Source organism: Mus caroli, unplaced genomic scaffold, assembly GCF_978045245.1.
Source record: "Mus caroli unplaced genomic scaffold, Mus_caroli_1 scaffold_13, whole genome shotgun sequence".
NCBI lineage: Eukaryota > Metazoa > Chordata > Mammalia > Rodentia > Muridae > Mus > Mus caroli.
In genome coordinates this window covers 20,699,980-20,722,834 of record NW_028227268.1, presented here as the reverse complement: position 1 = coordinate 20,722,834, position 22,855 = coordinate 20,699,980, and the positions used below count along the sequence as shown (strand labels likewise).

The 22,855-nt window shown below is 51.6% G+C and overlaps 2 protein-coding genes and 1 pseudogene across 2 annotated transcripts; 2 read left to right on the top strand and 1 right to left on the bottom strand.

Annotated features, from left to right (window-relative positions):
- Positions 1-53: 53 nt before the first annotated feature.
- On the bottom strand, positions 54-7,715 carry Vat1 (vesicle amine transport 1). The gene is made up of 6 exons (XM_021177267.2): positions 7,187-7,715; positions 4,408-4,615; positions 3,886-4,056; positions 3,682-3,771; positions 1,739-1,980; positions 54-1,589 (listed from the first exon to the last, which is right to left on the bottom strand). The coding sequence occupies exons 1-6, from the start codon at positions 7,613-7,615 to the stop codon at positions 1,506-1,508; spliced, it is 1,224 nt and encodes a 407-aa protein (XP_021032926.1). The 5' UTR covers positions 7,616-7,715; the 3' UTR covers positions 54-1,505.
- A 2,079-nt stretch (positions 7,716-9,794) lies between these two features.
- Positions 9,795-13,292, top strand: Rnd2 (Rho family GTPase 2). Its single transcript, XM_021177237.3, has 5 exons — positions 9,795-9,937; positions 10,429-10,516; positions 11,281-11,390; positions 11,997-12,131; positions 12,338-13,292. Exons 1-5 carry the CDS (start codon positions 9,836-9,838, stop codon positions 12,584-12,586), a joined length of 684 nt encoding a protein of 227 aa, XP_021032896.1. The 5' UTR covers positions 9,795-9,835; the 3' UTR covers positions 12,587-13,292.
- A 3,777-nt stretch (positions 13,293-17,069) lies between these two features.
- On the top strand, positions 17,070-17,570 carry LOC147001393 (cytochrome c, somatic pseudogene; annotated as a pseudogene).
- The last annotated feature ends 5,285 nt before the right edge of the window (positions 17,571-22,855 follow it).

Sequence of the window (22,855 nt, the reverse complement as noted above, 5' to 3'; positions counted from 1 at the left end):
CTCTCTCTCTCCCACCACCCACTCTCCAGCAACTCTCAGGATACAACATCTGGTCAGGACTCAGGGTTTGGCTTTTTATTGACACAGACACAAAGGCAGCTGTGGTAATGGGGTGGGGTGGGGGAGGGGGACACAAAAGCAGAAATCACACTTCCCACATGGAGGCCTCAATTCCACAAGAGAGAGGCTGGGTCCCTCCCTCCACACTCCCTCTGACAGTGGCTGGAGTTAAGAGCTCTCTCTAATCCAAGCTCAGAAGCAGCAGGTGACCCCCACCTAGCCTCAAAGGTTCCCACTTTGGCTCCAGTAGCCCTGACTCTTTTAACCAGCCTAGTTATTCCCTTGCCCGAGCTCCTCCTTCCCTACCAGTGTAAACAAAGTTTGGGGCTGAACAGCAGAGCTGCCTCCAGGCTCTGGGAGGGCAGCAGCCTCCCTACATAGCAAAGGAAAGAAATGTGCTTGAATTCTCACTTTGGTCCCAGAATAAGACCCAGCGTTGTCTCCCAGAACTCTGGCTGATCCAGCTTACTGCCTTTCTTCACCACTGACAGAGACAGGACAGGCCACAGACCACAGTAAAAGCAATTGGTCCCCAGAGGCTGGAGCTGTCCCCTACCCCCAGACCCCCGACCCCTGGCACATACACAGATTTTTGGCAGTGTTGGACTGGGGAGGAGTAGGCCTCAGCTCCACCAGGACGAGGAAGGCACTGGGGAGAAGGGTGGAAAAGGAGCCAGAGATAGGGGCTGCCCCTACACACACACACATATACAAGCACAGGTTTTCAGATGCGAAGTAAGGCACTGAGACAAATCCAAAGGCCTCAGTGAAGGGTGGGGTACCCAGTACCCCTCCCAGAGCGTAAGCTAGGGAGTCGGTCTGATTCCTGCCCTTGCTGTAGGAGGCAGCAAACTGGAGCTGGAAGAAGTCTAATTGTGCTTACGACATTGGGGACAGGAGACAAGGTTGAATACTGATCAAGTCCAGGGGTGGGCCTCGTCGGCCTGGGCTGCGAGGATACTACGGGGGACACAGGTACATGCTGGACTCACACAGATCGGCCCCACATCCTGAGCTGACGCATAGATTCTTTGGGTGGGGGTGGGGCAGGAGGGACGATGAGGCTGAGGTGGAAGCACACAGGATAGGGCAGGGAGGGACTGGCTAACCTTGGCACAAAAGCAGCATGGTAGGCCCAGGGGGAGGGCAGGAAGCAGCCAGCCTCCTGCTGACCCCCCCTGTCCCCTTGGCAGGGCCCAGACATCCAAGTGGTCACTTCCCAACCTCTCCTGAGGGCAGGAAGGGGTGGGGGGGAGGGAGAGCCCTGAGCGAAGGGCAAGGGCAAGCTCAGAGCAGGGAAGCAGTCATCAGCAGGGACCTTCTCTGGGGGAGGGAAGGAGGGTAGAGCATCGTGACAGGATGAAATGTGAGAGGCTGGTGGGCAACATGACAGGGCTTGCCATCTTCTCCCTCCCCGGCTCTCCAGGGCCCTCAGCCTGCTGGCCCTAGGTCTCCTTCTCAGGCCCAGGAACCAGGAGGACTTTGCCTATGTTCTTCTTCTCCTGCATCTGCTTCATGGCATCTGCCACCTGGAGAGAAAGAGAAGACCATCCCTGATGCTGTCCGCCCCACCTCACAGAGCCCGGCTAAAGAAGACAGGAACCATCTGCCCCTGGGTCCTCCCCTGAAGACCTGGGCCAAGTCCGACTCACTGTCCTCCCATTGTCCTCACGCTCACCTTCTCAAAGGGCCAGACTGAGTCAATTCGAGGTTTGATGTGGCCCTGATTGTACAGAGCCACGAGGCGGGTGACCACGCTATTGACGAGCTCCACCTCTCCATCCAAGTAGCCCAGGTGGAAGCCACACACAGCTCGGTTGGCCTGCAGCAGCTGCAGAGCTGTCACACTGAACTGATTCCACCAGGTGCGGGCCATAGCCATCAGGTTCCGCTTGGGGCCCGTCAGCAGGTTAGCCATTCCTAAGGGACAGAGTGACATGTCCAGTGATCCAGCTGCCAGGTAAATCTCGGTGTGTCTGAATCCATGTCTGCCTGGCTCCTTGATCTCCTTGTTAACACTCAACACCCGGACAAATCCTGGAATTTAGGATTAGGCCCAAACTAATTCTTTGCACACACACACACATACACACACACACACACACACACACACACACACACACACACGACCCACATGATGGAAGAAGAAAACAGAACTGATTCCTGCCAGTTGTCCTCTGAATTCCACATGTGCACCATGGCACCTTTATGTGCACACACAATAAACATACATTTAAAAAATAAATAGCCGGGCGTGGTGGCGCACGCCTTTAATCCCAGCACTCGGGAGGCAGAGGCAGGCAGATTTCTGAGTTCGAGGCCAGCCTGGTCTACAAACTGAGTGCCAGGACAGCCAGGGCTATACAGAGAAACCCTGTCTTGAAAAACCTAAAAATAAATAAATAAATAAATAAAAATGCGCCAGGCGAGGTGGTGCACACCTTTAATCCCAGCACTTGGGAGGCAGAGGCAGGCGGATTTCTGAGTTCGAGGCCAGCCTGGTCTACAAAGTGAGTTCCAGGGCAGCCAGGGCTACACAGAGAAACCCTGTCTCGCAAAAACAAAAACAAACACACACACACACAAAAAATGCACAGCCAGGTGGTTGTTGGCACATACCTTTAATCCCAGGCAAATCTCTGAGTTTGAGGTCAGCCTGAGCTACAGAGTTCCAGCATAGCCAAGGCTACACAGAGAAACCCTGTCTCAAGAACGGAAAACAAAGCAAAACCACCAGCAACAAAATTATACACACAAGGGCTAGGGACGTAGCTCGGTTGGGATGGTTGCCTACCCTGAACTATGTAAGTCACGTGGATGTGTGGTGTGAGCCTGAATCTCAGCATTCGGGAAGCAGAGACAAAGACGAGACGTTTGAGCTCATCCTTGACTATACAGTGGGTTTGAAGGCAGCATTCTATACCGAAACCTTACCTCAACAAACAAACAAACAAACAAACAAAACTAGAGAGCCGGATACAGTTCTAGTTCTCGGGAGAGAGAGGGAGGTAGATTTCTATGAGTTCCAGGCCAGCTAGAGCTTCATAGTGAGATCCTGTCTCCCTCTAACCGCCAAAAAGGGACGAAAAGGAGATGGAAGATTGCGCCCCCCCCCAGATATGGCACCACATTCCTGTCACCTCAGCACTCAGGACATGAAGGCTGGAGAGGGAAGAATCAGGAGACCTTGGCAGAGAAAGAGAGGGCTCGTGCTCTCCCAAAATTGCTCTCATATTTCTATTTACATTTTTGTGTGTGTAAAGTTGGTTTTAAAATAAATATCCAGCTTGCCCAAGAAGCCCAGGTGGTGCTGCAGGAAGCAAGCAGGCTGGATGGTTTTGCATCAGGAATAATCCCCAAATAGGAACACCGATTTATGATGACTCACAGGAGATTTATGAAAGAGAGTGAGTGGCTGTCAATCTTATTCAAATATCCAGGACCCTTCCAAACCCCAGCCTCACTGTAGAGCTCTGGACTCCCCTTTCCTCCCTTATTCAAAAGCTCAGGGCCCTGTATCCCACCCTATCGGTGGGATTCTCTACCTATTCGTTATTATGAATTAGTCCCATCCTACTGTCCCAGGCAACTTCTTTGCGTTTGGTACAACCAACAACTCACCGTAAGTGACAACTTTGCCCATGGGTTTGAGGAGGTGGTAGCCCTTGGCCGTGTCTGATCCACCCAGAGGGTCCATGACTATGTCTACTCCTGTCAAAGAGTAAGACCCAGGGGGACAACCCATTAATACCCACAGATCTGGAGACCCCTTGCCCCATCTCCCGGTGCTGTGCCAACCTCCCCACTTCCAGGCCCTGCCCCCACCTTTGGGGGAGATCTTTTTGATCTCGTCCACATAGTCAGTCGTGTGGTAGTCGATGGGGTGTGTGACCCCGTTCTCCTTCAGCACCTCGTGCTTGCTGGCTGAGGCCGTTCCAAACACTGTCACGTTCTCCACAGTGCGGCACAACTGCAGGGCTGCCATGCCCACGCCACCTGCAGCAAGAAGCGGGCATGGAGTCACTTAGGTACTTAGTCCATCACTTTCATTGTGCCTTAGCTCCTTTTGGGGCCCAGGTTCAAATTCCATAATTGAGAACTGGAGGGACAGAGACTGGACAGGAGATGGTGTGTGGTGTGGGGGTGAGGGCAAGCTGCTAAGAATGGCAGGCTGGACCTGGTGTCTAAAGGTTACCACGGCAACTATGCTGCAGAGGCCTCTGGGCTCCACAGGCCAGGCAGTCTGGTGTTGCTATGACAACAGACCAGATAGGCTACAGAGAGGGGCCTGGAAGGGAAATCAGGTCGGGTGAAAAAAATAAAAAAATAAAGGAAGGGACCTGTCACCTGCAGCCATGTGTACCAAGACGCTGTGGCCCGGTCTCAGGTTGCCGAAGTCGAAGAGAACCATGTAGGCGGTGATATAATTGACCAGCAAGGCAGCAGCTTCCTCAAAGGTCATGGCCTCAGGCATCAGGAAAGTCTGGGCTGATGGCACAGTTACTTCCTCCTGCCACATCCCTGACCGGTTCAACACCATCACCCGATCCCCTGCCTTAAAAAAAAAAAAGGAAGAATGTCCGTGATTACTAATTCATTTACCCACAGGTGCCTTACTTTTCCCTGCCATGTTCCGGTCCCTTGGAGATGAAGTTTGGAGATGAAGTAGCAGACACAGCCGGTTGTAGCATTAACAGCACCAACTCCTGAGTGTTTACCTAGAACTTCAGAGGGAAGTGTTCAGTCAGTCCTCACAGCAGCGCTGGGCTGCCCTTATCTCCACATAACAGATCATATACTTCATTATTGCATAAGATTCCTGACTGCGAGAAACTTACAGTTGGGGCAAGCGTAACTATTGTTCAAGAGATCAAACTGCTTTGATTACAAAAGTGGGCTCCACCGTTTTAATGACAGGGCAGCCCCGAGCAAATAAAAATTATTTAACCAGTTTTCTCATCTGCAGGAGGGGAACTTTAAGATCTCTAATTAGGAAAACAACAACAACAACAACATTCAGTGATAGCGTGACGTATATCATATAGTTAATAACTTAGCAATGTTAGCTAACAACAATGACAATAACGGCAAGGAGAGGAAGTCCGCAAATAACTGTAGAGAGAGAGGGCTGCACAGAGCAAGGGCCACACTGTAGCGCAGGTAAATGTGCCCCAGTTGTAAACAGTAAACGGTTGGGTGTGACCAGCCCAGAGTCTTCTTCAGTTGTATATAGGCTTACAATGGCAGCCCTAGAAAATACATGAACCCGAGATATGGCACGCAAGCCTGACGCTCACGAGCTCACGAAGAGCAACCCATTCCAGCCACAAGGAAAAGGCGTTGTCTTTCATTCCTTGTCGCTTGCACTTGCAGGAGGGTCTTTCTGCAGGAGGCAAGGGACAAAGACAGAAGAATCTCTCCAGTTTAGCCACTAGCTGGGCAGGAGGGGGGAGTCCGGTCAGCCATGAGTCCTCCTGGCTCTCTGTGTGGGTGCTGTCCTAGACAATCAGGGCTCATCTTAGCTCCTTACAGGACATTTAGGATCCACAGGGTAGGAGAATGAGACCCCTACACAGGCCCCTTTACATGTAATCAAGTCCCCGTATTCCATTGAAGAGGACAGCTTTTCTGTGAGTTCTGGCCTGGGCAAGGAACCTCAAAACTCAAGTCCAGAAGACACAGTAGCAAGCCAAGAGAGCTAGCTACAGAGCAATAAACCAGTCAGCCCCAGATGTAATCTAGAACAAGTATCACTTAATCTGACTCATACCTAACCTTTAGCCCTCCCAACTCAGGGCCATGACCCCTCCCCAACTCAGCCACCAGGAGGCTGGGAAAGCCCTCCCCATAGAATCCAGGCTCTTACAGCAGATTCTTGCCTGAGGCAGGAAATCCTGTATTTACCAGGCGGAAAGTGTGGGGAGGAGTGGGCAGACGGGTGGCCTTCAGCAGTAACATGAACTATTAACTTCCCCTTCCAACCCCTACCCTCCAAAGTCCTTTTAGCACCATCCAAGAGTAGGATTATATCTAAGTCAGGGCACGGGTGTGACCACAGCTGGATTCAGAAAGAACGACTTTAAGGAGGAGCTGTTTTCAGGTTCAACAAATGCAGCAAACCCAGCAGGTTAGCAAAGGCTCAGACTGCTCTGGAGCAGCATCTCATGAAGGTGCTGGATTTGAAAAGAAACTCCTAAACACTTGATTTAAAGAGGCCTCAATCGAGATCTCTCAGAAAGCTGGTCTTCTGTAAGTCTCATGTGGCCAAGGTTATGGCTGTGATTAATGATAAACGAGAAACAGACCGGCAAAGCTGGGCCGACCTGCTCAAGGTGCCACACCTCCCTACCCTAGTCCAAATGGGCTCCGCCTGGATTTCGGGGGCTGGGGTCCTCTGAAAGGGAGGAGCAGCGGTTTGGGCCGGAAGTTCCCAAGGGTAGCCCTGGGTCGTGGCCTGCTAGCTGAGTCACTGAAGAAGGGATGGAGTTGCAGTCACGAGAAAGCAAGCCCAAGACAAAGATGGGAGACTGATTCCCGCCTCCCCCACGGCAAATACCCGAGTAGTAGCGTAAGGCCCGTGGCGGTGGGGGAAGCCAGCCTCTCTGGGCTCCATGATGGGTGTGTCCCCTTTGGCCCAGCTCGGGGAGGGGCCGTCATACACCCCCATACACCACGGGGCTGCATGTGACTAGCGCTCTGGCACGGCCTTTGAGCCTCCGCCTAACCCCATCTACATAGCTTCTCAAAGCTCCCTCGGGAGGGAAAGGGGGAGTTAGCCACCACTCAGAGTCACAAACCACAACTGCCCCGGGAGTGTTTAGTGGGCAGGGGTACAGGTGTGGTTTTACTTGGGGAAGGAGGGGGGCGAGCAGGTCATCCTGCGCATGCGCCTGGGCGCCTTATTGTTTTCCCCCCCAACTCCGCTTGGGGCGGCGGCCACTACTAAAAAATGCTTTGGGAAGGGGCAATAACATTGTTGCCAGTTCCCAGTAAATCCTTTTCCCAGGCGCCTGGAGACATAAATTGCTTTCCATGTGTTCCATGTTTAGTCCACCCGCGTCCGTGCTGGCTTCCCGGCCCGGCCACACCCCCGGCACGCGCCCACTCCTGCCCTGCTACCGCTCACCTTACGGTCGCCGACGCCTTCGCCCACTGCCACTACGACGCCCGCGCCCTCCATGCCCGGGGTGACCGGCAGAGGCGGCAGTCGGTCGTACAGCCCTTGGCGGCCCATGAGGTCGGCGAAGTTGAGCCCACAGGCTCGCACGCGCAGCGTCAATTGACCGGGACCCGGGGCCGGGGGCACCGCCGGCCGGCTCTGCAGCTTCACCTTATCGTAGCCACCGAAGCCGGTGAGTACCAGGAAGCGCAGTGGCGGGGCCGAAGCGGATGCTGACCCTTCGGGGGCCGGGGGTGGCTGCGGGTCGCTTGCCACCTCGACTGTCGGGGGCTGCGAAGGCGCACCCTCCCCGGCTCCGGTCCCGGTCTCCGCCCCGGCCTCGGTCGCCGCCGCCGCCACAGTGGCCGCCTCGGCTGCTTCCCTCTCCGCGGACATGGCTAGACTCGCGACGTGCGTTCCCAGCTGTACAGAACCGGTGCACAGCTGGGAAGGGCGGGACACGCGTCAGGAAGAGCGCAGGCTGCGGACACCAGTGGGTGGGGCGGGGCCTTGCTGGGGGGTGGAGCTTCGCGGGCGGACTTAGGGCTAGGCCCTCTGCTGACCGAGCTGCGAGGGCGCGAAAAGACTAGCGGTGCAGGTGGAGGGTGGTGGTATATGTGCGTGTGACTGATAAGCATGAGGAGATTCTGGGGCATGCCGAGTCTAAGACTTGATTTATTCGTAGAAAGCCTTATACGAATTAAAAGTTGTCGTGGCGCAGTCTGAAGGATAATTTAAAATCTGAATTTATAATCTAGCCACCTGTGGATCACCTATGAAATTGTGCCGCAGGTCGAACTCTACCGTTTAGTAATAAGCAGACTTTATTCACTATGTTCTTTTGTTTGTTTGTTTTTGAGACAGGGTTTCTCTGTGTAGCCCTGGCTGTCCTGGAACTCACTTTGTAGACCAGGCTGGCCTCGAACTCAGAAATCCGCCTGCCTCAGCCTCCTGAGTGCTGGGATTAAAGGCGTGCGCCACCACGCCCGGTTTATTCACTATGTTCTTGCAGTGGCAAACTACAAGCATGAGAACCTCTAAGACAGGGTCTTACCATGTAGCCCTGTCTGGCCTGGAGCCTAGAACGTGCGATGAATACAAGGCTGGCCTTGAACTCGCAGAGATCTGCCTATCTCTGCCTCCGGAGTTCTGTGGTTAAAGGCATGTGCCACCACCTCCCTTTTCTTTCACACTCTCTTTTCCTTTTGTTGGAATTGAGGATAGAACCCAGAGCCTCATGAATGTAGCTCTACTCCCGAGTTACATCTCTAACTTAAACTTAACAGTTTTGGGTGTTAATGCTGTGTGTCTGTTTACTTTTTGTAAAACAGCGATGAGATTGCGTGCTTGAGTTACCTTTACACGGTTATTCAAAACGGGATAACATTAAAACGAACATCTTCGACTTAAGGAAGAGTTTTGTTTGTTTTGAGACAGGATTTCTCTATTTAGACCTAGCTGTCCTGGAACTCATTATATAGACTAGGTTGGCCTCAAACTCAGGGAGATCTGCCTGCTTCTGCCTCATGAGTGCTAAGACTGAAGGCGTGCAGCACCATGCCCGGCTAAAGAAGGATTTTTTTCACTTATGTATGTATGTATATATGTATGTATGTGTATTTATTTATTTGTTCATTCATTCATTCACTTTACATCCCGATCACAGCCCTCCAAGCCCCTTTCTCCATCCTCTTCTAGGCAAAAGATGTCATGCAAATGGCAGTTTGCTTATTGCTAGTATGAGATGAGGCTGAAATTGGCGTTGGGGCTTAGCTCTGGCCCAGCTTAGCTGTCAAAGGATTCTAGCTTCCTTACCCTTCCCTTTGCTCTTTCTACCAAAACATCCACCAGAGGACGCAAAAGCTCCCCTAAAACTTTCCACTCAGTACTTGGATAGAGGAACTTAGTCCATGCTTCTAGGTTGGTCACAGGCCTAGATCCCGCCACCCGTCGTTATGGAGATGGAAAGCTATGATGTCACTAATGTAGGGTGGGAGTGCTAAGGTCCGTACTTCCATTTCCCTAAGCTCTGTCTGGACCCGAGAGTGGAGGAGGGAGACAAAAATCAAAAATCCTCCCTTTCCTAACATCTCACGCCCCCCTGTGTTCGGGAAATAGATTGCTGCCGCCGCGCGTGTCCGCCGCACTAGCACACCTGCGTGCACGCGTGGGCACACAGAAGGCTCAGGCCTTGCGCTCGTGTATGTAGCTTCGCAGCTGACCCTTCAGAACTTCGCCCTCGGTCAGCCCAGCCTCCATGCTCGAGGAACTCAAATAAACGGGGCTCGCTGGCCACAAACCCTCAGGCGCTCCTGGGGTCACAGCTGCGCGCTAGAGTCTGACTCGGGTCCCCCTCCCCTCCTCCCAGGCCCCGCCCCGTCCCGAGCCCCGCCCCTCGGCTGTGCGGGTGGGAGGCGGGGCCAGAGGTGCGGCCCGCGGGCTAGGGGCGGGGCGGAGGGGGCCCGCAGCCCCGGGCGGGGGCTCGGCGCGGGCCCGCGAGATGCCGGTGTCGGCGGCCCGAGAGGCTGCAGCTGCAGCGGCGGGGGAGGAGGCGGCAGAAGCGGCGGCTGTGCCCGGGAGGGGGGCGGCGTGGGGGGCCGGCGCGTAGCCGGGACCATGGAGGGGCAGAGTGGCCTCTGCAAGATCGTAGTGGTGGGGGACGCGGAGTGCGGCAAGACAGCGCTGCTGCAGGTGTTCGCCAAGGACGCCTACCCCGGGGTGAGGAATTGGCGTCTGGAGAGAGGGGCACCGAGGCTGCGGGGAGTGGGTTATAGGGGCCCTGGGGGCCGCTGGAAACCGGTACCAGGGTAACCAGGGAGGAGAGAAAGAGGCTCAGAGGAAGGGAAGGAGGCGTTGGGGGCTCTGAAAGGACTGCAGAGGATTGGAGTGGAAGGAATCAAGGAACGCGGTGAAATGGATGGGGCTTCGGAGCATCAGAGGATCCGGGAGGGCGCTCTGGGAGAATGACTGAGGTCCCGGGCATCCGAGAGAGAAAAAACTAGGGGCTAAAGGGACCCGGAGGGGGGGGGGTCTGAGAGTCTAGCTAGGAGGTGGAGGCAGTAACTCCCCGGATCGTCTGTAGCCCAGCCTCAGACCAACTTCTGTCTAGGGACTGAGCTGGACCGAGTGTCGAGGGAGGAGGGCAGTTGTCAGGGCGAGTGAGTACTGGAGAGCAGCTCTCTCTCATTTTGACCCATCCGTGTCTGCAGAGTTATGTCCCCACGGTGTTTGAGAACTACACTGCCAGCTTCGAGATCGACAAGCGCCGCATTGAGCTCAACATGTGGGATACTTCAGGTAGCCAAGTCCCTCGGGGTCACCCTGACAGCGGCCAAGGTCCCTTCCTCTAGCCCCTCCCTTGGCTAGAACCTGTGGTTCCAGGTCAGCTCAGACATCCATCCAGTTTTAGAACAGAACATCAGTTTCTGTTTTGAGCCAGGGAAACTGAGGCAGAGTTTCTTAGGCCTGACAGAAACCATGTAGGAAGTCTAATATCGGCCCTGCAGCTGGGTTCTGCTTACCCAAGGAACTTGGAAAGAAATGATTTATTTTGGAACATGTTTCTTAGGAAATAAGACTGGGTTTAGGAAAGCTATTTAGAATTACTGGGGGGGGGCGGTGGCGGTGGTGGAAAGTAGTTTTTTTTTTTTTCCTCTAGACTGAACTAGAGTCCCAGGAGAACAGGAGCACTGGCTCCCTGTCCTTGCTCCAACCTCATGGGAAGGGTTTTTATTTTTACTCCGTTCCCTGGAGGACTTTAGAAGATGTGTCATCAAAGCCCAGAAAGCACACACAAAATTTGTCAGACTGGTGGTAGATTTTTCTGAGATTCTTCAAGGGCTTCCAAACTCCAGAAGATTACAGATTATCAGTGTGAGATCAGAGGAACCCATAAGCCATTTCCCACTGGTTCTGCTCCTCTCTGCCTACTCTTGAGACACACTTTGTGACGGGTATTTGCTTTTTATCCCTTGACCAGGGTCACTTGAGTCCCTTACCCGCTTCCAGGCCAGCTGCTCCCTCAGATTGTCTTATCTGTTTGCCTTCTTTCTTTCTTCCAGGTTCCTCTTACTATGACAATGTCCGGCCTCTGGCCTACCCGGATTCTGATGCTGTGCTTATCTGCTTTGACATTAGCCGGCCAGAAACACTGGACAGTGTCCTCAAGAAGGTGGGAGTCTGGGGAACTACAAAGGAGAGTAGGCGTGAAGGGCTTGAACCCGGAGAAGGGGGTAACAGTAGTGGCTGAAGTCGTCATCCCTCCGCTCCAGCCCCCTTGCCTTTCACCTGCAAGTCTGTCTCTGAGCTGGAAGTGGTCCTGGGGCCTTGGGTTCTGTTTAGCTGCCTTCCCTATCTCCTTGGCGGTGGCAGGGCTGCGGATTCCGGGGGGCTTTGGAAAGCCCTGTGGCTGGCTATCCAGGCTATTGTTTCCATAAGAAAAGTCCTGGGTTAAAGCACTAGAGTCGGTCAGGGTCAGGGAGTCCTCGATTCCCAGAGAGGAGAGGGTGTGGTTGGTCTGTTCTCTGGACAAAGTAAGGGAAAGGGGAGTGCGAGTGAGTGTGCAGACTGCAGGCTGATAGATAACCTCGGAGTCCTCACTGAAATCCTCTTCTCCCCAACTTCCACACTGCCCTGGTAGGGACCCAAGACCAGCTTTCCACATCATTTCTTACCGAGGAGGTTTAGAAGGATACGTGATTTCTATATGCATGGAGCAAAGCTTTTCCCTCTATCCCTTTCCACCCCTCCATAACTCTTATCTTCCACCTCCAACCAGTGGCAAGGAGAGACTCAGGAGTTTTGCCCCAATGCCAAGGTGGTGCTGGTTGGCTGTAAGCTGGACATGCGGACTGACCTGGCCACACTGAGGGAGCTATCCAAGCAGAGACTTATCCCTGTCACACATGAGCAGGTGAGACCCCTTTACCTCCAACTGAATTCCAACCTAGACCTCACACCCATGTCTGGTTTTTTTGGAGTTCCTGATTTTTGCTCTAACCTCTGACCCTAACTTTTAATTCTTCCCCATCTCCGTCTGACCTTCCACCTTAGCCCACAGCCCTCACGCTCCTTCCCAAATGAAGGCCTATAATTTCCACCCATTTGCTGCTTTTCCAGGGTACTGTGCTGGCCAAGCAAGTGGGAGCTGTGTCCTACGTGGAATGCTCCTCCCGATCTTCGGAGCGCAGTGTCCGGGATGTCTTCCATGTGGCCACAGTGGCTTCTCTCGGCCGTGGCCATAGGCAGCTACGTCGTACTGACTCTCGCCGGGGACTGCAGCGATCCACTCAACTGTCGGGACGGCCAGACCGGGGAAATGAGGGCGAGATGCATAAGGATCGAGCCAAGAGCTGTAACCTCATGTGAGGGGTTGCAGTGGGGCAGAGAGGGGAGAGGGCTGGGTGAGAGACACGGTTGTTCTCGTGGGTGCTCCTGGACTTTTTGACCTCCTGGCTCTGGCTGGAAGGTCAGGGCAGGCAGAGGAGCAATTCTGGTTGGAGGAGCTAGAGGATAGAAGGCTGTCACCCCTCACCCCATTCTCCACACCCTTATCCCTTCTCCGCTGCTAGCTGAGAGAGCTGACAGGGTAGGCATCTGGTACATGAACTTGGATAGGGCAGGCTGGGGTTCGGGAAACCAGGCAATGACTTTGGTTGAGTCTCCTATATAAAGTGTACCTTCCTTGCACACCCTGGTCCCCATATCCCGTCTGCCTTCCCCAAGGAAAGCATCCATTTGATGACCTTCTCTGTCTCTCCCCTCACGTCCACATCTGTTCTTGTACATGCTAACCTTCAGGCAACGCACACTAAATTTTAAAGCAAGAAGCTCTCTCCTCCCATCAACCTACCAACAGGTTCTAGCTTGCCCTTTCTCCAACAGTCCGCAAATAAAGCCCATGACCATGGAAAACAGCTATGGACTTAGTTTTGTTCCTTCCCTTCCCTTCCCCAATCCCCGCCCAAAGAAAAGCAGTTTACCAATGTCCTCTCCCCCAGAGAAAACACAGGAAAAAAGCCACATACTGAAGGATAAAGTTTAAGAGCCCCGGGGGTGGGAGAGTAAAATACCTCAGGACTCTTCGGTCCAGCTAATGTGAGTGGACAGCCCTGGGGGAGGAGGACTTGGGAGTGAACTGACGATGTCCAACTGCTCAGCATGACTGAGCCTGGCTGGGTGTCCTGCTAGCATGGCAGAGGGCCTGCTGAAGTGGCACAAGCCCCTTGTTCACCATCTCTGCCCTGGCTTGGCGCCTTCGATGCTCTAGAGATTATGAAGACAGGAAGGCATTGAGAGCCTCCACATCATTGAATCTGAACCCTGTATAAGGTGAAGTTCCCTAAGGGTCTGGTAACCCCTGGGGTCTCCTCAAGAGGTCCAAACTGAGAATTGAGGCTCTCCCTCAGTTCTGTCTTGAGCTCTGTCGGCAATTGGTGGGGGAGCATCCTCTGTAATTGAGAGTCATCCCCACCCCAACCCCTGGCGAGGGAAAGCTGGTGGAGGGAATGGCCGGAGTACTTGTCAGCAAAAGACAGTGCTGGTCTGTTTTCTTGGGAGTCTGGTTTCAGATTGTCCTGTATTCCCTCCCTGGCTCTGGTCCCACTGGCCTCTTTTTGGTGACATTCTCCCCCAGGAACCATCACTGGCTCTCCCCTCCCCCAACCTCGCCCAGTCCAGTTCTCCCAGACAGGAGAGAAGGAAGGCGGGCCTTTCCTTCCCATCTGCTGGGACGGGTGCACACCTCTTCCCTCCCTGCACTAAGTATGTGCTGTGCTAACGGAGCCATATACTGAGTTGAGAGATGAAGACAGTCTCTGAGCTTCTGGAGGCGAGGGAAGTGAGAAACCCTAAATGTGGACCAGTCGTTCTCAACCTTCCTAACGCTGCTGCAACCCTTTAATTCATGTTGTGGGTGGGAACCCCCCAACCTTAACATAATTTTCATTGCTACGCCATCACTGTAAACTTGCTACTGTTGTGAATCATCATGTCAGTATTTTCTGAATGTCTGAAGGGACCCCCTATGAAAACAGCATTTGACTCTTAAAGGGGTGGTGACCCACAGGTTGAGAATTGGTACAGATGGTACTTGGCTTGAGGGACCCTATACACACGCAGGCTGCTGTGGGGCTCCCTGACTCAGTCCCAAGGGAGTTGGCCGGGGGGTTGGGGAAAGAAAGGCTCCATTGGCAGCAAGTGCAGATGATATACACAGGAAAGAGTGTGACTTGGGACGGCTCCACAGCAGGGATGAGGAAGACAAGGCTGGAAAGGTCCTGGGAGGCTGCTGAAGAGCCTACAGGGAGTCAGAACCTTTTTGTGAGGAACCATCAGGGAGTTTAGGCAGAAGCGGTTGGATTTGGTGTTTTGGATAGATGGATGAGGAGGTAGAGAGTGAAGGTTTGGGCTCTTATGAAATATAATAAATATCTCCTCCTTTCCCTCTACCAGACCCCATGCTCTAGGGAGGAACTTTCCCCCCATTTTCTGGCTCACTGAACCCCTTCCTCCTCCCCACCTGGGAGCTCTGGGATTCCTACCCCAAAGCCATTGCTGCCAATCAAGAGAATCTAGATACCAGACATCACATTATCCCCTCCACTGTTTTGGGGCTACTCTGAGACCTTCCTCAGGGACCCCAAGTCCCGAGCCAAGAGGTGCTGGAGGGGGTAGGATTCTAGCTCTCTCGGAAGACTGATTTTTTCCCCAGTAGGAATTCACCATAAAAAATGGAAGTGAGCCGGGCAGTGGTGGCGCACGCCTTTAATCTTAGCACTTGGGAGGCAGAGGCAGGCAGATTTCTGAGTTCGAGGCCAGCCTGGTCTACAAAGTAAGGTCCAGGACAGCCAGGGCTGCACAGAGAAACCCTGCCTTGAAAAACAAAAACCAAAACCAAAACAAAAAAAAAAAAAAAAAACAAAAAAAAAAAAAAGGAAGTGAGCCTGGTGGTTAGTGCCTGAAATCACAGTACTAGGGAGGCTGAGGCAGGAAGACTACTGAGAGTTCAAAGCCAGCCTGGGTTATGAGAATGAGACTCACCCCACCTTCAAAACAATTGAGAATTTTGGCAGGGCACTTCTGATACAAAGCAGGTTCAAGCCTGTAGTAACCACAGTGCAAGGTTTGTACCCCTTCAGTTGCCCAATCTTCCTCCTGTGCCATTTGTGCTTAGAGAATGCAAAAGCATTTCAATAACTGCCTAAAGCAAACATAATTAGGAAGATAAATCAGTGGGAGGAACCCCCAAAGTTTAATATAAACCAGTGGGGAGGGAATTCGGTTCCCTCTTCAGGGCTGTGTTGCCAGACCTATTTCTGGGGAGGAGGATGGGTTTCAGGACCTAGGATCCCAAAGGGTGGGAAGAGGCAGTGGGGATGTCCATAGGTCCAAAGAAGTCCTTGCAGGCTGGAGGGGACCGTCCGTCTACTCCCTGGTCCAGTGTGCTAGAGTTAGCTTCTTCCTCTGCAGCTGTTCCCTGCCCCCCCACCCCCATTTATACACCAATGTAGCATCGATAACCATCTAATGAAATAAACAACCAATTGTGCTGTGGTACTGACCGTGTATTATTTAACCTTGGCCATCAGCCAGGGGTGGGTGAGAGACTCCTGGGCTAATCTCGCCAACACTTCAGCTTATGAAGCCCCAAACCTAACAATGACTCCGGCCCTTCCTGGAAAGAGCCCTAGGGCTTGTGTCAGGCCCTGTAGCTGTCCCCCTGGGGAGCACTGGGCAAAGCCCCCGGCACCTGCTTGACCCCTTGATTTCAATACTTAGGAAAGGGGGATGGCCATAGCTATCTCCTTGAGAGGAAGTTTCTGAGAGCTGAAAGACAATAAGAACCCAGTTTGACTCTTTGACAGGGTCTTTTGTTGTTTTGAGAAAAGGTTTCTGTCTGTAACAAACTCTGGCTGTTCTGGAACTAACATAGTTGACCAGGCTGGCCTTGAACTCACAGAGATCTGTCTACTTCTGCCTCCCAAGTGCTGCAATTAAAGGCATATGCTACCATGCCCAGCCTGGTGTCAATATTTATAACCAACATGGCTATAGACTTACGCGCATTTGAATTGGGTCTGAAGAATCAGGTTTTTCCTTTCTTTCCTTTTCTCTCCATCTCTGTCTCTCTCCCTCCCTCCCTCTCTCTCTGTTTCTTCCTTTCTTTCTTTCTTCCTCTCTTTTTTTTCTTTCCTTTCTTGGGATTGATCCTAGGGTTTCACGTTTGCTGTGATACGTATATCCATTGCCCCTTTTATATATATATTTTTGAGATAATTCCATAATGTCCCTCCTTCCCTTTCCCTTCTCAGCATTTCCCATGTACCCTCCCACCCTGCTCTCAGTCAAATTCATGACCTCTTTTTAAAACATTATTATCATTCTAAGTATAAACAGACAACCTGCTCAGCCAGTATAATGTCACTCATATGTACGTCTCTGGACTGACCATTTCCCTGGGGACTCCCTTTTTATCTTTTGTTTTAAAACAGGGTCTCACAAAGTTGCCCAGGCTGGCCTTTAATATAGGAATTTCCTCCAGATGGGCATGGTGACACACACCTTTTATCTCAGTACTTGGGAGATAGGAGCTAGCCAAGCTACACAGTGAGACCCTAATTCGGAGAGAAATATGTTCTCTCTCTCTCTCTCTCTTTCTCTCTCATATGTGTATATATATATATATACACATATGAGCATATATATATATATATATATATATGCTCCTAAGAACATCAGAAAATGGCTCTTGACATAGGCGTGGGCCGGAGTGTCCTTGGGCTAGAGTGCGAGATATCTGTCTTCAAGTCCAAACATTCGTGGTGTTGACCAGTCCGGAGCGAATTAAAAAATGGGTGATGTTGAAAAAGACAGTAAGATTTTTGTTCAGAAGTGTGCCCAGTGCCACACGGTGGAAAAGGGAGGCAAGCATAAGACTGGACCAAATCAGCCGGGCGTGGTGGCGCACGCCTTTAATCCCAGCACTTGGGAGGCAGAGGCAGGCGGATTTCTGAGTTCGAGGCCAGCCTGGTCTACAAAGTGAGTTCCAGGACAGCCAGGGCTATACAGAGAAACCCTGTCTCGAAAAACCAAAAAAAAAAAAAAAAAAAAAAAAAAAAAAAAAAAAAAAAAAAAGACTGGACCAAATCTCCATGGTCTGTTTGGGCAGAAGACAGGCCAGGCTGCTGGATTCTCTTACACAGATGCCAACAAGAACAATGGCATCGCCTAGGGAGAGGATACCCTGATGGAGTATTTGGAGAATCCCAAAAAGTACATCTCTGGAACAAAAATGATCTTCGCTGGAATTAAGAAGAAGGGAGAAGCCGGGCGTGGTGGCGCACGCCTTTAATCCCAGCACTCAGGAGGCAGAGGCAGGCGGATTTCTGAGTTCGAGGCAAGCCTGGTCTACAAAGTGAGTTCCAGGACAGCCAGGGCTACACAGAGAAACCCTGTCTCAAAAAAAAAAAAAAAAAAAAAAAAAGAAGAAGGGAGAAAGGGCAGACCTAATAGCTTATCTTAATTCCAGCATTAGAGAGGCAGAGGCAGGCGGATTCCTGAGTCCGAGGCCAGCCTGGTCTACTAAGTGAGTTCCAGGACAGCCAGGGCTATATGGAGAAACCCTGTCTTGAAAAACAAAACAAAACAACAACAACAACAAAAAAAAAAACAAAACAAAAAAGAAGGCTACTAATGAGTAATTCTACTGCCTTATTTATTACAAAACATGTCTCGTGGCGTTTAATGTATACCATAATTTAATTCATACACCAAATTCAGATCATGCTAACAATGTTCTTGTTGGACAGTCCTGGTTTAAGTAAAACTGACTTGTCATTAAAAAAAAAAAAGAAAAGAAAAGAAAAGAAAGAAAATGGCTGCTTTGAGGGGTACAGGCTTGGGACACAGTGCCCAACTGTTTTTGTTTTTCAGTCAGGGTCTTACTATATAACTCAGACTGGCCTTGAACTTGTAATCCTCCTGCCTCAACCATAACAGTACTGGGATTACAGGCATATGCTATCGTGCCCAGCTCTCTGAAGTCTCTAAGGACCCACGTTGCCAGAGCAACCTGCTCAGATCCACTCGTATTTGTCCAGTGGCCTGAAGAGGAGGGCAAGTTGTCATGTCTCTAATTTCCCAGTGGACATCAGGACCCTGGCAGGCTGTCCTACTGCCGCTTTCTCTGCTCCACCCTCTTTCCCAAGAAGAGCTCAGCTCTTTGTTCTAGAGGTTTCCTCTATAATTTTGGTTCCCCTCTGCCCCCCCTTTCAGCTGAGCTCCAGGTTGCCCTCCATCTTTAGCCAACCCCCACTTCCCTTCCTCAAGGCTACAATGAAGTCAGAGAGACGGGGTGCTCCAGATTCTGGGGGGCTAGGGTGAGTCCCAAGCAGCTATCCCACAGTAGCCAGAGAAGAGAGAGATGTACATAAGTACCCCTCCCCCCCAAGAAAATGCCTCTGCTGTTGACTCCTAAATAACAGATGTCTGTCTGCATATTAATGAGATTGGACGAATAATTGGCGAGTTTTTCATTCAGTGTCAGAATGAACCCGGAGGCCTTATGTTCATGCACACAGACACCCCGTCACCCTGACTCTCCCTTCCCCCCAGAGCACAATGAAGCAGATTCAAAACCTGGCAGCTTTGACCCACCAAAGGGAGGGGCAGATGGGAGTAGGGAAGGTGTTAGCAGGAGGGAGACCCCCGTGGTCTGGTTTGCCAGGTTGCTCTGTCTGGATCACCGCCTCCCTGTCACCCCCAGGGGGGTGGTAAAAGCCTTGCATCTGTGCTGTTCCACCATCCTGCAAAGGGGGCCCAGAGAAAGGTGGGAGTCAGTGTAGGTCCTCAAAGGGGCTATCACTGGAGAACAGATCGGTCGGTGGCTGCCTTCTGTGAGGCTGGGCATGGCATGAGCCTCTTACCACTCGGCGTTAGACTCTGTGAGTGGATGTCTAAGGAAAGAACAGAGGGGTTTTCTTTTGCTTTTTTTGTTTGTGTTTGTTTGTTAAGACAGGGCCTCTTTATGTAGCTCTGGTTGTTCTGAAACTCAATGAAGACCAGGCTGGCCTCGAACTTAGAGTTTGGATGGCCTCTGCCTCCCAAGTGCCAGAATTAAAAGTGTATGCCATCACACCCGTCTAGGTTTTTTTTGAATTAAATAACTATTACTCAACAAGGCAGTGGTAGTACATGCCTTTAATCCTAGCATGTGGATTTCTGAGTTCGATGTCAGCCTGGTTTACAGAGTGAGTTCCAGGACCAGTGAGTTTCAAGACAGCCAGGGCTATATAGAGAAACCCTGTCTCAAAAAAAACCAAACCAAACCAAACCAAACCAAACCAAACCAAACCAAACCAACAAACAACAAAAACCCAACTATCAATGGCCAGCTGGGTATTCCTGCCCAAGTTACTCAACCTCTCTGAGCTGCGCTCTACCTTGAAAGATGGTAAGAAATAAAACATGGCTGTCTTCATGTTTGGTTTATAGTAGGCTCCAAGCCAGGTTTGGTAGTGCATGCATGCCTGTAACCCGGCACTCACTCATCAGTTAGAGGATCTCAAATTGGAGGAGAGAAACCAGCAACAAAACCAAACCAAAAAAATGACACCGTGACGTGACGTGTTCTGTCCTCACCTGTCCCCAAAAACACAGAGTAGTTCCCACATCACAAATGTCCACGCCACTCCTGCAAAATCCATCCTTATAAGGGTTAGAGGTAAGGAAGGGTGAGGAGATGAGCTAGGAGACACACACAGGAACGAGCACACCGGACACCAAAGACCAGAATAGGAGACGGAGAGCTAGAACCCCAGGTGAGAAAGAGGAAGGGGGAAGAGACCGCAGGGCTGAAGTGGGCTGAGCCCGGAACAAGAATCTGGACTCGGCTCCTGGTACCGGAAGCCCCAGCTCTAGCTGTTTGACTGCATGCAAGTCTCACATCCTCTCAGCACCTCTGCCAAAGGAGGGGATTGGTTGGCGTTGGCAGGTCCACTCTCAGCGTGCAAACAAAAGTTCCCGTGGCTGATGGAACGCAGGGGTGGAGGGTTGCTGCGCGCCCCCAACACCACAGCCTATCAGTCACTTGTCCCCTGTTTCCCTTGGTAAATGATCTGCTGCGCCAGCAAACAACTGTCCATTGTCTCCTAATGAGGGACGAGCAAGGAAAGCCAATCGCTTATGATGCAAATGAGCCGACGGCTGTGGCCCGCGCTTTCACTGGGTGACTCTTTTCGGCTGTAGCCCTGCGTGGCCCAGTTGGGCCTTTCTCCCTGAGTCCCAGTTCCCATCTGGTGGAGGAGGGGGGGGGCGGGGGGAGGGAGAGGCCCAGTCTAGCCCTCACATTGTCTGGCATTGCCACTCCCTGCAAGGAGCCCTGACCCTTTCAAAGCCTCAGAGCTGGGGGCTCAGGTCTCCCTGCTCTTAATGTGGAATTTTGTTTTATTCAGAGTGTACATGAAATTCATAGTACAAACAACTTCTCTTTGTAAGGCGTACAATTCCATGGCATTTAGTACATTCCCAAGGTGGTATAACCACCACCTTTCTGTTCTTAGGCACTTTATCCCCCTGCCTGGGGACTGGAGCCTTTGTGGGATAGCGCTGACTCCTCAGCACAATGGAGGAGTTGTGGAGCCTTGTGTTGGAAAAAACCCTAAAGCTCTTTAGGAATGGAGGGCGAGTCCCGTGCTTGGCCTTTGGTGGGAGAGTGCTCGATGTATGGGTTACACAATTCCTTTTGATTTTTTTTTTTTTCTTTTTTTTTGGTTTTTCCAGACAGGGTTTCTCTGTGTAGTCCTGGCACTCACTCTGTAGACCAGGCTGGCCTCGAACTCAGAAATCCGCCTGCCTCTGCCTCCCAAGTGCTGGGATTAAAGGCGTGCGCCACCACGCCCGGCTCCTTTTGATTTTTAAGCTTTCGGTGAGGAGCCAGAGTCGGTTCCTGCACAGATCTTGGTTTTGTGGTTTTTCTGAGCCTCTACCTGTCTGGAATGATCTCACCAGCAGTTTTAGAAGCCCTAGGAGACTCAAAGACAACCCCTGAAAATCCTTAGTTCCAGGAACCCTCTCCTCACCAGGTGCCAGGGGCAAGGCTTGCCAAGGCAATATTTCTAACTTAGTCCATAGTCTATTTTATTCTAGAGCCCTCGAGACTAGGAGTTGGGAGGACCCCCTAGCTGTCCCTGGAGTGTCACTTGCTGATACAGTCATTTTGTCCTATGCAATTTTCAAGGGAAATGGCAAGATACCTGCTTACCCAGTTCCTTTCTTCCTCCAGGACCTTGGGAAGGATTTAAAGAGAGGGAGGGGCTGAGGAGATGACTCAGTTGATGAAGGAAGGACTTACCTGCAAACTTGTGGACCTGAGTTAACCCCCAGTAGTCATGAAAAAGCCATGTGTGTGTGTTGGTACAAAGAGAAATTGTGGGGCATACTGGCAGGTCTAAAGGTCCCAAGTGAGAGACCCTGTCATAAAAAGAGGTGTCCATCAGGTATGGTGATACACACCTTTAATCCCAGCACTTGTGAGGCAGAGGCAGGCAGATCTGTGTCATTTCTAGGCCAACCTGGTCTGCATGATGGATTCCAGGCCAGCCAGCCAAGGAGTGAGGCCCTGTCTCAACCTAACCAAACCAAACCAGAAACAACAAGCCAAGATGTTTGGCTTCTGAGAAAGGCCACCTGAAGTTGACCTGTGGCCTCCACATGCACACACAGGAACACATACCTTTTCCCTGCCAAAAGCAGTGCTGGAATTAACTCATGGTAGTAGCAGGGATTCCACCAAGGGAAAAGCAGTGCTGGCATTAACTCATGGTAGTAGCAGGGATTCCACCAAGGGAAAAGTCTTGAGTTGCAAACTTTCCTTGACCTTCACCAGCCTCCAGATTCCATCCAAAGCTCCCTTCCCCAGACATGGGCCAGACAACTTAATGAATGTATTCTATCTGTGCCCTAATGAATAGGGACACTCCTGAGCTGGCTGGGTCCAGTTTTGCCACCAACTCATAAAGTGACCTGTGACAAGCGCCTGGATTTCTTCTGCCTTATCTATGAAGCAACTGTTGCCCTAGTGAGGAGAGATAATGGCAGGGCTAGTGCTTTGAACTTGCAAAGGCATTCCTAGGAATGTTGTAATTATTTCCACGGGTCAGGGCAGCAGCAGGCTCTCTGGTGAGCAGGGCAGGCCGATGGGAAGGTGTCACCGTTCTGACTGATGACAAAAGGATAGGCTTGCTTATGATGGGCAAAGGAGAATCAAAGAAGTCCCAGAAAGGGAGTTAGCCATGTAGATGCCTCAGATTGTTGAGTAAATGGCTAGGAGGGAATCGGCCTGTTGAGGGGCAATATGTAGCTTGCTTTCCGATGTTCTGAAAGGTAGGGCTAATGGCAGGATACACACTTGACTTCATGGGTCCCATGTAAGTCATTTAGTAAATATTCATTGGATGCTTAACAAGGCAGCTGCCAGGGCAAACTGTGTAATAATAACGATGAAAACAAAGAAACCAATCACTAACCAACCCATCCGAGAGCATAAGCACCTTCTAAGCAAACGGAAAACAGGAGGTAGACATATGTATACATGGCCACTGACAGAAGAAAACGTTACTGTCTAGTACTTTGGAGGTA